The sequence below is a fragment of the Petromyzon marinus genome, chromosome 33, assembly GCF_048934315.1.
Source record: "Petromyzon marinus isolate PM22_M1 ecotype Great Lakes invasive population chromosome 33, UKy_Petmar_22M1.pri1.0, whole genome shotgun sequence".
Classification (NCBI taxonomy): domain Eukaryota; kingdom Metazoa; phylum Chordata; class Hyperoartia; order Petromyzontiformes; family Petromyzontidae; genus Petromyzon; species Petromyzon marinus.
Window position 1 is genome coordinate 10,792,581 of NC_133699.1, and position 12,210 is coordinate 10,804,790.

The 12,210-nt window shown below is 56.0% G+C and overlaps 1 protein-coding gene across 3 annotated transcripts; it reads left to right on the forward strand.

Moving 5' to 3' along the window:
* Positions 1-475: 475 nt before the first annotated feature.
* On the forward strand, positions 476-11,507 carry L3HYPDH (trans-L-3-hydroxyproline dehydratase). 3 transcript variants are annotated; one of them, XM_076071535.1, is made up of 6 exons: positions 476-653; positions 1,567-3,406; positions 3,859-4,028; positions 7,029-7,151; positions 7,845-7,982; positions 10,380-11,507. In XM_076071535.1, the coding sequence occupies exons 2-6, from the start codon at positions 2,830-2,832 to the stop codon at positions 10,503-10,505; spliced, it is 1,134 nt and encodes a 377-aa protein (XP_075927650.1). In that variant the 5' UTR covers positions 476-653; positions 1,567-2,829; the 3' UTR covers positions 10,506-11,507. The 3 variants fall into 3 exon arrangements, with proteins under 3 accessions (XP_075927650.1, XP_075927649.1, XP_032821025.2); XM_076071534.1 differs by having other exon boundaries at positions 1,610-3,406; XM_032965134.2 differs by lacking the exon at positions 476-653 and having other exon boundaries at positions 660-3,406.
* The last annotated feature ends 703 nt before the right edge of the window (positions 11,508-12,210 follow it).

Consider the following 12,210-nt stretch of genomic DNA (forward strand, 5'->3'; position numbering starts at 1 on the left):
GTCTAGAGAGAGGGGGGAGGAACGGGACAGGGGAGGTTGGAAAATATGAAAGTTTGTGTCCTGGTGAACTGTATACATCGAAAAGTGCATCCAAATTTAAACGTATTTGCAAAACTTTGTTATCTTGGACTAAGTCATGAAATTATTTTTTAAACATTACATGAAGTCTGTTGGGCCTAAAAAAAAAGAGAGGAACGGGAGGAGAGAAAAAAAACCAAAATGATGAACGAAGCAAAGTGCCGACTACACCGAGCATCTTCTTGTTTCCTCTGATCGTAAAAAAGAGAGGAAAGGGAGGGGGAGAGGAACGGGAGAGGGGGAGAGAGGAAAGGGAGGGGGAGAGAGGAAAGGGAGGAGAGAGGAAAGGGAGGGGGAGAGAGGAAAGGGAGGAGAGAGGAAAGGGAGGGAGGAGAGAGGAAAGGGAGGGGGAGAGGAAAGGGAGGAGAGAGGAAAGGGAGGGGGAGAGAGGAACGGGAGGGGGAGGGAGGAAAGGGAGGAGGAGAGAGGAGAGAGAGTTGCAGTCGCAGGAAGTTCTTGCCGCGACGTGGCCACTCCGTGGGTGGTGCTGTCGACGCAGCGAGTTGAAGAGAGACAGAGACGGTGGGGGAGGGAGTAGAGACGGCGACATTCCTCGCATCGCGCTCAGCTACACGGTTTGTAAATCCCCGCATTCAGCGCAACCAGCTAGCGGCGTCTCGTCACTGCAACGGTTTACGCATTTGTTCAGCAGCATCGGCAGCCGTGGTCAATCCACTGCTGGATGAAGGACCCCTCCCCCCCCAGCCCATCCCCACAACCGTCGCCCTCTGTCCGGGTCCCGTGATGCAACAATTACGAGGTTTAAGGGAAACCGATATCGCGATAATCGTCAACTCGAATATCGTATCGCGAGCGGCGATTATCACGGTCACCTCGCAGTAGCGGGGGCTGCTTTGCGGCTTTACTAGGCCCATCATCTCGCCGCGGTCGCTACATTCAGTACTGTACAGCTTTGTTGGGCAGTCGAGTGGTCGTACATTTTGAGAGGATCGGTTCTTGCCCTGGAAATGTGGAATTGTCACCAGCGCTTGCCGTCGCTACATTGAGCTGTGATAAGCTCCCGAAAAGTGAACAATCGAGCAGTCCATCTGTTCAATAAAGTTCTGTAAAGCTGGTCACATGTACAGTACAGGGAAAAGGTGTCTTATGATGCGGAGAATACGGTAATAAGGGGCCGTCCATAAATGACGTCACGCGAATTTGGACGATTTTTAACCCCCCCCCTCGTCACACGGCGTCACAAAAATATGACGTCACAAAGCTCTGCCCCCCCCCCCCCAAAAAAAAACCTTTCCATTTTGAAGATAAAACATGCTTCAAATCGCTTTAAACTATTGTCATTGTAGTGCGTATTTAATGTGGCGCTGTACTCTGATTTTGTTAGAGAAAACATTTATTTAAAAAATCTATTTAAATAAGTAGCACGTGTTGTCTATACAGTATTTATTTAAAGTTGCGCATTTTGATGTGACGTCATTTATGGACGGCCCCTAAGTTTTCCTTTTTGTCCTCTGTGTTGAGATACAGTTTTGCGTTCCACACTTTCCCACCTCGTGCCACACACATCCAGTCATATCCACCTCCGGACACCCATCCACGATTAGCCACTGGACCATAGCCACTCACAGTCACCACCGATCCACGCAGAGAACCACCCGCTCACACTACCATCCACCTTGCCATCACCCACCCACAGTAAACCACACACATTAATCTACCCACCCCGTCTTCATTAATTCACCCACCCCAGTCACTCATCCACACAGCCACTCACTCACCCAATCACCCACACAGCCACTCACCCATCCACTCACTCAGTCATCCACACAGCCACTCACCCATACAGCCACTTACACACCCACACAATCACCCACACACCAAGTCACTCACCCACACACCCACTCAGTTACCCACACACCCACCCACCCAATCACCCACCCACTCAGTCACCCACACACCCACCCATCCAATCACCCACCCAATCAGTCACGCACACACCCACCCATATAATCACCCACCCAATCAATCACTCACCTACACACCCACCCACTCAGTCACTCACACACCCACCCACCCAATCACCCACCCACCCAATCACCCACCCACTCAGTCACCCACACACCCACCCATCTAATCACCCACCCAATCAGTCACCCACACACCCACCCATCTAATCACCCACCCAATTGGTCACTCACCTACACACCCAGCCACTCAGTCACCCACGCACTCACCCACCCACCCAATCATCCACCCACTCAGTCACCCACACACCCACCCATCTAATCACCCACCCAATCAGTCACTCAACTACACACCCACCCACTCAGTCACCCACACACCCACCCATCTAATCACCCACCCACTCAGTCACCCACACACCCACCCATCTAATCACCCACCCAATCAGTCACTCACCTACACACCCACTCACTCCGTCACCCACACACCCACCCATCGAATCACCCACCCAATCAGTCACTCACCTACACACCCACTCACTCAGTCACCCACACACCCACCCATCGAATCACCCACCCAATCAGTCACTCACCTACACACCCACCCACTCAGTCACCCACACACCCACCCATCTAATCACCCACCCACTCAGTCACCCACACACCCACCCATCTAATCACCTACCCAATCAGTCACTCACCTACACACCCACTCACTCAGTCACCCACACACCCACCCATCTAATCACCCACCCAATCAGTCACTCACCTACACACCCACCCACCCAGTCACCCACCCAGCCACACACCCACGCATTCAGCAGTGGCCATGAGCGGCCCGGGCTCCGGCGTTCGCGCCACCCTGGCGAGGATCGCGGCCGACACCACCGGGTCCCTCCCGGGCTGCGGCGCGACTCCACCCGTGTCCGTGCTGGACATGCACACGGGCGGCGAGCCGCTGCGGGTCGTGCTGGCCGGCTGGCCCGACGAGGCGGCGCTGGGGCCCGGCGCGGCCGCCACGCGGAGGGCCCTGCTGGCCGGCGCGCGGCACGACGCGGCGCGCCGCCTGCTGATGAACGAGCCGCGCGGCCACCGGGACATGTACGGCGCCGTGCTGGCCGAGCCGGCCGAGCCGGGGGCCCACCTGGCGGCCGCCTTCATGCACAACGAGGGCTGCAGCACCATGTGCGGCCACGCCGTGCTGGCGCTCGGCCGTTTCGCCGTCGACTTCGGCCTGGCGCCGCCCCCGCCCTCCGCCCCCACGGCGGAGGGCGCCGAGCCAGAGACGGAGGTGCGCATCGAGGTGCCGTGCGGGCTGGTCACCGCGTTTGTGCGGCGCGGCGCCGACGGAGCCAGCGACCCCCACGTCCGCTTCCACAGCGTGCCCGCCTTCGCCTTCTGCCTGGGTGAGCGCCGGTTCCTGGCGGTGTGCGGGGGGGGGGGGGGGGGGGTGTAGCGGGCGGTGGGGGGGGTGGCCACGGTAGTGGCCGTGGCTGGCGGCCCCGGCGCGCTGCAAATTGGCTGCGTGCACGCGGTGCTCGGCACCGGCGGCCCGACGCTCGGAGCGCAAAGCGAGCGACGACCCCTGATGGCGCGAAGGCGGCGTCGCGGGCGATGGATCTTCAATTTTATTTTCAATTACATTTCATATTAGTCGTGCGCGCCGTAGCGAGCGCCGTATCGACCCGCATCCCGGTGCCAGCCTCGTCTCATCAGTCAATCCGTTAGCGGTGCAGCGGCTCTTGCCCGCGGCGCCTCCTCATCCTCATCCTCCGCGCCACGCTTGGCCACCTTCCCGTGCCCCCTGGGGCACACCGATCTCACCGCCGCCGCTGCTGCCGCCGCCGCTGCCGTGCAGACGAGCTGGTTGCGGTGCCGGGCTACGGACAGCTGGCCGTGGACGTCGCCTACGGCGGCACGTTCTACGCCTTCCTGAGCGCCTCGTCGCTGGGCCTGGACGTCCGCTCGTCCTCCACCAAGGCGCTGGTCGAAGGGGCCACCGCAGTGACGGAGGCGGTGAAGAAGCAGGCAAGCAAGGGGAGACGGGGGAGACCCACGCGGGGATGGGTTTGTAAGGCTCCTCGCTTGTGCGGTCAGTGTCGTACGCTCGTTTCGCCCTCTCACCTGAGCCTCCCACAACCTTGGCTGGACCCGCAGGAGGTCCAGAAGGAGAGGCTGGACGAGAGGGCCCTGGTGCACACCCCTAGTGGAGGTTTAATCCAAAGCCAATCGTCTGCTGATTATTATGCTTTCATGGCGAGGGATTCCCACGCACCAAAGTCTTTCGCTTTTATTATTTTGAGCATTATTTTTCTATTTAAAGCTTTCGTGACTGCAGGGATTCATCTTCTTGGTTCTTTCGGTAAAGTCACGTAGAGTGGAAACAAAATAATAAAGATAATAATAATACATAATAAAATAAAATTCTCACGACGTTTCGGCCACAACACCTGAAGAAGGCTGCTTGTGTTGTGGCTGAAACGTCGTGAGAATTTTATTTTATTATGTTTTATTATTATCTTTATTATTTTGTTTCCACTCTACGTGACTTTACTGAAAGAACCAAGAAGACATTATTTTTCTGCTTGTTTATCCATAAAAGGCTTACTGAGTCTCAAGACTCAGGAGGGTCCTGCCAAGTCTATTGCAGTAGGCAGCGATGTTGCTGCTCTGTATAATCACAACAGAGTAATCTGCAGGTAATTTGTCAGCGTTTGGGATGTTTGGCCAATAACAGTGACGTATCTTTTTTTACTTGGGAATAAATCGGAGAACCCAGAGGAACCTCACGCAGAACAGGGGGAGTAGAGACAAACTCCACACACGAAGGCTCCCTGCTGCCAAAAACGTTCCACTCCATGTTTCAACTCCTGTCACATGGCAGTGCAAGGCTACAAAGATCCCCCGTATACCCTCTAACAGGCTGCTGGGCAAGTGTTGTTAGCGAGCACTGATGAAGGCCGACAAGGCACACGAGGACGTGGTTGTATGGCCAGTACCACGCCCGACCGCCTTTGTCTCCCTAGTGGCGATGTCTACACATCGCACCGGGTACTTATTTAAGGCTGAGTCGACCTAGGGAAGGCCCAGGACCGGTTCAGATAATCGTCACCGATGTTGGCCGTGACTGGGAATTGAACTCGGGTGGCCTGGTTTGTGGCGCCGCGCACCAACCGCCACACTGCCAATGGCACACACGCATTTGTTCGCGCTAAGGCATTTACCGAAAACGATTGGAGACGTACGAAGTCCTCAGGTAAACCCCTGCAATCCGAGGCTTCGGAATTTCCTCCCTTGTCTCGCAAGAGCAAATATTCATCTCCGCCGCCGCCGCCGCCACTGCGCCGCCCCTGGCTCACGCGAGGCTCCTGTCGTGCCCTCACTGCCCGTGAGTCTCTCCGTGGCGGCGCTGTGGTCGTGGGTGGAGGCGGTCGTCACAGCGCCCGCGCAGCATTAACGCCGGCACGGTGTCTCGGCCCCCACCCCCCACCCCTCCCCCCCTTCTCAGGTTTGGACATTTCAGGGTAATATTTTAACCGCCATCATTTGCGTTGTGTTCTCCCTTGTCAATGTTTCCCACCCTGCATACTATTGTCTAACATCGCGTGCCGTGGATTATTTGGTGACGCTGCTGCGGTTGTTTGCGGTTGCGCCCCGGCACGATTAACAAAGAACAAACGTGCGCTACGAGGAAGGGCCTTTGTCTGCAACGTCACCTGGTCCATATTTTTCCAGACAGCGCCGCGGCGTTATTGCCCAACGTGGTGGGTTTTTCTTATCGTCGCCCGTCTTCTGAATTGGTGTTAACATTTCGGTGGCGACGACGATGACGACGATGACGAGTAACATTTGCCTCGTGGTTTTATCGGCATCCTTTCTCGCAAAGCACGACGCTGCTGCAACGTGCAAGCTTCACAGGCACCAAGGTTTCTTTCACGGTGATGTCTCTAATAATATACAGAATACATAAACCTGCAGCAACCCGTGTCCGTGACATTCCTGGGAACGTCGTGACGTCCTTTGACCTTTTCGGTGAAGCGCGCCCCCCCCCATCACCCACTATCCGAAGCAATGCAACGTGTTGCTGGTCTATAGCCAGGAAATGTCATTGGATTGGTCAAAGAGCCCAGGACATTCTTTGGGTAGGGACAGGAATAGAGGGATGACAGATTTCGGTAGCGGAGCGATATTCACCTTTACACTTTTGTATCTGAAAGGAATTCGTATGCGGGGGGGTATTTTCACCCCCCAATTGTAGCCCAAAATGTCAGGATTTTTTTTTTGCGCTGTTGCCTTTGCTGGAACGGCTCGACAGATATATTGTGCGAGAGCGAGGACAGATGCCAGAAATTGCGCTTTCATTCCGATTCGGCGATGAATCACGAGAACGTGCTGCCCTCACACACGTGTGTCCACACACACACACACACGCATTTACGATGAAATCTCGCGGAATGCGTGCGATCTCCATCGTATCTCGGCAATGAAGCAGGGTTGATCCTGGATGGCGCTTGGATGGGCGATCGCCGCGCCTGACCGGTGCCGGAGCTGCGTTGTCGGCAGCAGAGGGCAGCGTAGCAACATCGTCTGTTGTAATGTGCCGTGCTCCAACAATCTACGCTCATCCTCTTTAACGAACGTGCACTAACCCGACATGGTGAAGTACTGCCAGATAACCCCACCGCAAGATTGGCATGGGGAGGACCTAATCCATGGGGAGGCCCTCATCCAGCAGCGGATTAACAAGCGCATCATAGCTGTGCGTGTACGCACAAGCAGCACGTCACGAGCGGTGGCACCGCGTTGGATTCATGGCAGTGCGGGTCAAGGGATTCGGTAGCGGCGTGTGCGGCCAGCGTTCGCCCGGTTAGCGTTGGCACGGTTTGCCGTTGGAGCGCCTTGCGTTGGCGCGGTTGGCGTTGGTGCGGTTCGTGTTGGCGTGGTTCATGTCTGTCTGGTCCGTGTCGCTGTAGTTGGTTTGGTCCGCGTCGGTGCGGTTCGTGTTCACGTACTGCGCTGCCCTGGCAGGTGCGGCTCTTCCACCCGGACGGCGAGGAGCTGGCGTTCCTCTATGGCACCATCCTCACCGACGGGAGTGACGGATTCTCGGAGGAGCCCACGGCCAACGTATGCGTCTTCGCAGACGCCCAGGTAGCGCCGGCACCCTTCGCTTTGTATTCGCCGGGCGGTGGTGCAGCGGCGAGCGCACCCTCCCTACGATCCTGCAAACCCGAGTTTGATTCCCGACCACGGTTTACATCTGCGGTGGGTGATATCTAAACCAGTCATGATCTGTTCTACCATTTGCCAACCAGCAGTGACCAGCGTGGTGAAGTATGGTCAAAAAAGCTCCATGACCGAATGCATCGTGAGGAGGCCTTTATCCAGTGACAGACCAACAAACGGCTGTACTTCGTTTTTCTTTTTATATATGTTTACAAATGATATATAAATTGTGCTATCATGACCATGTCATTAGATTAACAGACTTCGATTCAGAGCACTGCAGCTGGCATGGCATCACCCTGTGTGAGAGAACAGCCTCGGAAGATTATCACTTCAATTAAGCATCTTTATCCACACAGCGCAAATATTATTTGTCCTACGTGAAACTGACGTTTTTAATTCTTCACTATTTGTCGACCCTGGAGGGATGATGGGCCGAGTTAACTCCCAAGCCGGATTTGAACTCCCAACCTTGCTCACTCCTTCTACTCACTCCCCTGCTGAGCCACCCGTCCAATTACAGGCGACCGCTATCTGCATTCGAACCCAGACGCTCCGCGGCTGGCCTCAGGGGCCACCCGGCCACTGTCGCGTTGAACACTGCGAATTGTGCCCCAGGTGGACCGGAGCCCCACGGGGTCGGGGGTGACGGCCCGCGTCGCCTTGCAGCATCGCAGGGGCCTCCTGAGCCTTGGCCAGACGCGGCGCTTTGAGAGCGGCACCACGGGCTCCGTGTTCAGCGGCAAGGCCATCGCGGTGAGCGGCGCTCCGGCCGAGACACGGGGGCCCTCCACCGTCGGCGTGTCTCACCGCACGGGCTCATCCGTGTACAGACACCCCCCGAGAAAATGGTCGGGAGGGGTTCTGGATTGAAACGTTTGGGATTTCGGATTCGTACGGATAATTTTTTTCCGGAGTTTTGATTTAGGTTGTCCTGGTCGTTGCACGTTGCATACTCGCGTCACGTACGCGTGTCACGTGCTCATGTCACTCACGTCCTGTGCTCGTGTCATGTACTCGCGTCACGTGCCCACGTCACATACGTGTCACGTACTGGTGTCACGTACCCGTATCACATACTCGCGTCACGTACTCGTGCCCCGCAGGTAGCCAACCGTGCAAATCGGAGCTGCGATGTGAATGTCGCCCGATGGCACGTGACGCCAATTTTTATGGAAATGTGCGGGAGGTTATTTAAGTGACGGTGCTTACATGTTGCTTTGCCGATCATTTCTGCCCATCATGAACGTGCTCCCAGTGTCTGGCAAGAACACAACACCAGACATTTTTTTTTTTGGATAATCGGGAATTTCATATACCCAGTCCTCATTTTTATTTTTCTCAGGTTCATCCGGAAATCAGCAGCGAAATCCGAATCGTGAAAAATTACGGATAAAACATTTGATAAACTTCAATGCCTGTGCATATCTCCCTCCAATCCCAGTGCACTTATACAATATTTTGACATTCCCCATGAAAGTTATGAGGCCATTGCTTTAACAATAATTCCACCTACTGTTGAGAAGAAAGAAAATAGGGTCCTTATAAATCAGGGGGATTGAATAGAGCCCAGCAATACATCACTGAGTGCATTATGCTGATTATAATCCCCGATTCAAATGAGAATTTCGCCCAGGAATGCATCACTAAGGGGATTATGTAAAAAACTGTTTGCCCAGGATTTTTTTCCTTCATAATATAATTCTCATCATGTCCCGCCGTGGTATATAAGGTGCAACTCGTATCCACGCCACCGCTCTGTGTGCCCTGAGGAAGGGCCATTGCCTGAAACATTACCTATTTTTGTTTGTTTTACTTTTCAAGGTCGCGTTGTTATTGACGATTGTGTTGTCATCATTGGGATGGTTCACCCTGTACCGTAGGCCTGCTTCAGAGGGTCGGCTAGCCCGCTGTTTCATAACAGCCAGGTCGCGGTGCATCGAGTAACAGACCGGTACGCGCGCCAGAGTTTGAGCACGAGAATTGACGAGTCGGTGATTACGCAATGGATATGTAAATGACGTGCTGATATGATGCTCGCGTTTGAGGGGGTGGGGAGGGGGGGGCGTAGCGCTGCAGTTGCTTTGCGCGCCGTGCTTACGGACCAGAAAGCACGAGTTTGACCCCATGGCCACGGTATAACGTGAGCGGCGAGTGACACCGGAAACCGTTTCGCCGACCTTAGACGAGGAGGCCCCTTCGTCCAGCCGTGTATTCACATGGGGCCATGAGTTATTACGTAGGCGATCTTCTCTGTCGGTCGCACGTGCATTCACACGCGTGTGGCGAAGCAAATGGAGAGCGGTGCTCGCGGGGCTTCTCGGCTCGCGTTGGCTCCCAAACGTGGCCCAAGAATGGCTGCAGTCCGCACGCTGCACCACGGCTTCTTTAACTAGTAATAATAATAGGAGCGTCTCTGGAGGGTGACCGTAATGCATGTTGTCAAACATGCCGGTTGACCGAAGGCTTCGGGTGTACGCTTTCCGCTCGGTTGGTGCCTCGCAACCGACCGTGGGATCCCTTCTCTCGATTCAAATTAAGCCGAGCAGCCGCACTCGGGACGATGGGGGTCGAGGGGCCCCGGGAGCTTCCTCCCGGAGAGTTCCGCAGAGTCTCAAGTAAAACCGGCGTCGCTCCCAGCGTGCGCGACATCGCGCGCGTTTCGGTCGCCGCGCACGCACACGAAACGCTCGCATGCTCCTGCCTTCGACGCAAGCATTCGCCCTCCCGGCAAGGCTCGCCCCTTTAACCTCAGGACCGAAGGTTTGTTACATCGGAGATGATTAATCCGCTGTGTCCGCAAGGCACCGAGGAGTTGAGATTTAAAATTAGCAGGGTTCATTTTTTATTTTGTTGTTGCTCCCTGACGGCGGAACAAAATGAGTCGGCCTGGGTTCCCCAGAATTCCCAGGTGGAGTGTGCCCAATATCGTTGGCTGAGTGATTGATGGCCTTCCTCACAGTTCACCTTAAATCCGTCTGGCGCACCTGACGCGGGCCCTCCGGGGGCCCTCAGCCGTCCCCGTTTGGCCACTCGTCGACGAGCGTAAATCGAACGGTGAATAATGATTTAAGGCGCCGAGGGGGGGGGGGGGGGGGTCATCGGCGGGTCCTCGCCCGTAATGAGTCGCGCGTGCCGCACCGTGTGCCGCAGGAGCTGCGATGCGGCCGGTTCCCAGCCGTGATCGTGGAGGTCGGCGGAGCGGCACGCTACGTCGGCACGGCGCGCTTCTCCCTGGAGGAGGGCGACTGGCTCGGGGCAGGATTCCTCCTGAGATGAGCCGCCCCGTAACGAGGGCACGCGATCGCCCGGGGCCCTCCGCTACGGTCGAGTGCGGCGGGGACGCTCGCGCTCCGATTGGAGTCGCGCCGGCCGCTGTGCGCACGGCCACCAGGGGTGCCACCGCGCGATCGCTGGAAGCGTTCCAGAGAAACTCCACGGGGGCGGCGCTGGCGGCGGGGCTGCCCAGCCCTGGCTTGCTGATAAATAGTGTGCAGATTTTGAATCAGCACGGACGGTGATTGCAGATGAAGCCCAATTTCCGAAAAATTGCAGGTGGTGAGGATGTATAATCGCTACTGTTCCTGAATAAAACTGCAAATGAATGAACGCGTAAAAAATTTTTTACAAACCGATTTAAAATATAACGGCTTGTTTACGTTTTGGAAAAAAATCGCCTGCCGATGTGAACCGTACTTTGGCGGTAAGGTGGAGCCCGAAGGTGGGCACGTCTTCCCCGCGGTTCACAGTCGCTGCCGGAGGGTGCCGTCGCTGCATTAACGCGCGGGCAAGACACGGGTGGTGGCCGCGCGCGTTCACACACGTGGGTTCAACGCTGGGTCGCGCCGTCGTCACTTTAGAAAAAAATCCTCCCGTTGCCCGACGAGATCTCACCGCGCGCGCTGAGCAGCGTGTTCGGCGGCTCTCCGCGCGTTGCATGGGTAACGATCAAAACAGCACAACGCGAGCGTGGCTTTATTGCTCAGCCGAGTACAAACAGAGCCCGGGGAACGGGGCCCTCTGCGCGTCTGCGCGGAGTAAATTCTCACGCTCGCGTAACGGCTCGCACTGCGTAAATAAATGTATTTGGGGCAGCCTGGCAAAAGCATAAGCGGAGCCGCGCGCGTCGTTACTTCACGAACGACTGTGGCCAGGCTGGGGTTGCACAGCAAGCTGCCTTGAATCGGCCTAATTTTGAATGGTCATCCTCAGCTTCATTTGGCCACAAACCGCACTCGTTTGTTTTGCAGAGTGAACAATAAAAGCAAAGAGGAACAATCAGTGACAGATGTCGTTGCAGGCAACGGTCCTTCAACTGCGTATACATCAGGGTCCATTTCCCGAAGCGTCACTTCTTCGTAAATATATTTGCCCCTTTTCAGGGTAGTGCCGTACGTGTTATTGATGACGAACGTGTTGAGTTTTTTTTGCTGTTGCGCGATGCTTCTGCACCACCGCAGACGGAGCAGCCTAAGATCGTTTAAATGAAAGAAAAGAAAAAAAAACCGAATGGCCGTCCTGCTGCCAGAGAAACGACACGCACGCCGCCACGGTCACACCGGGGAGGGCAAATTGAGCTTTTATGGTTACTGCGGCGCCCGCCGTTCGGCGAGACCCAAGCTGAGACGTTAACAAGGCGATGCCAGCAGGTGGCATGCGGCAGCAGCAGCGGCGGCAGCGGCCCACGTAGTGCTGTGCACGCGCACACAGACAAAGCTCCCCCCCACCCCCGTATAGCCCCAACAGACCATTGAGGAAAAGTGCTGTCAGCGAGCGCCCGTCAAGGCCGGCACGGCAACACGGGGGGGGGGTCGTGGGTGGCAAGCGCCACGCCCAGCCGTCTTTGTTTCCCCGGTGCTGATGCTTACGCAACGCAACAGGCACTCATGTAATTCTGGTTCGACCTAAGGGAGGCCCTGGACCGGTTGAGATATCCGTCGCCGATGTTGGACCAGTGCCAGGGATCGAACTCCAGGGGGGCGTC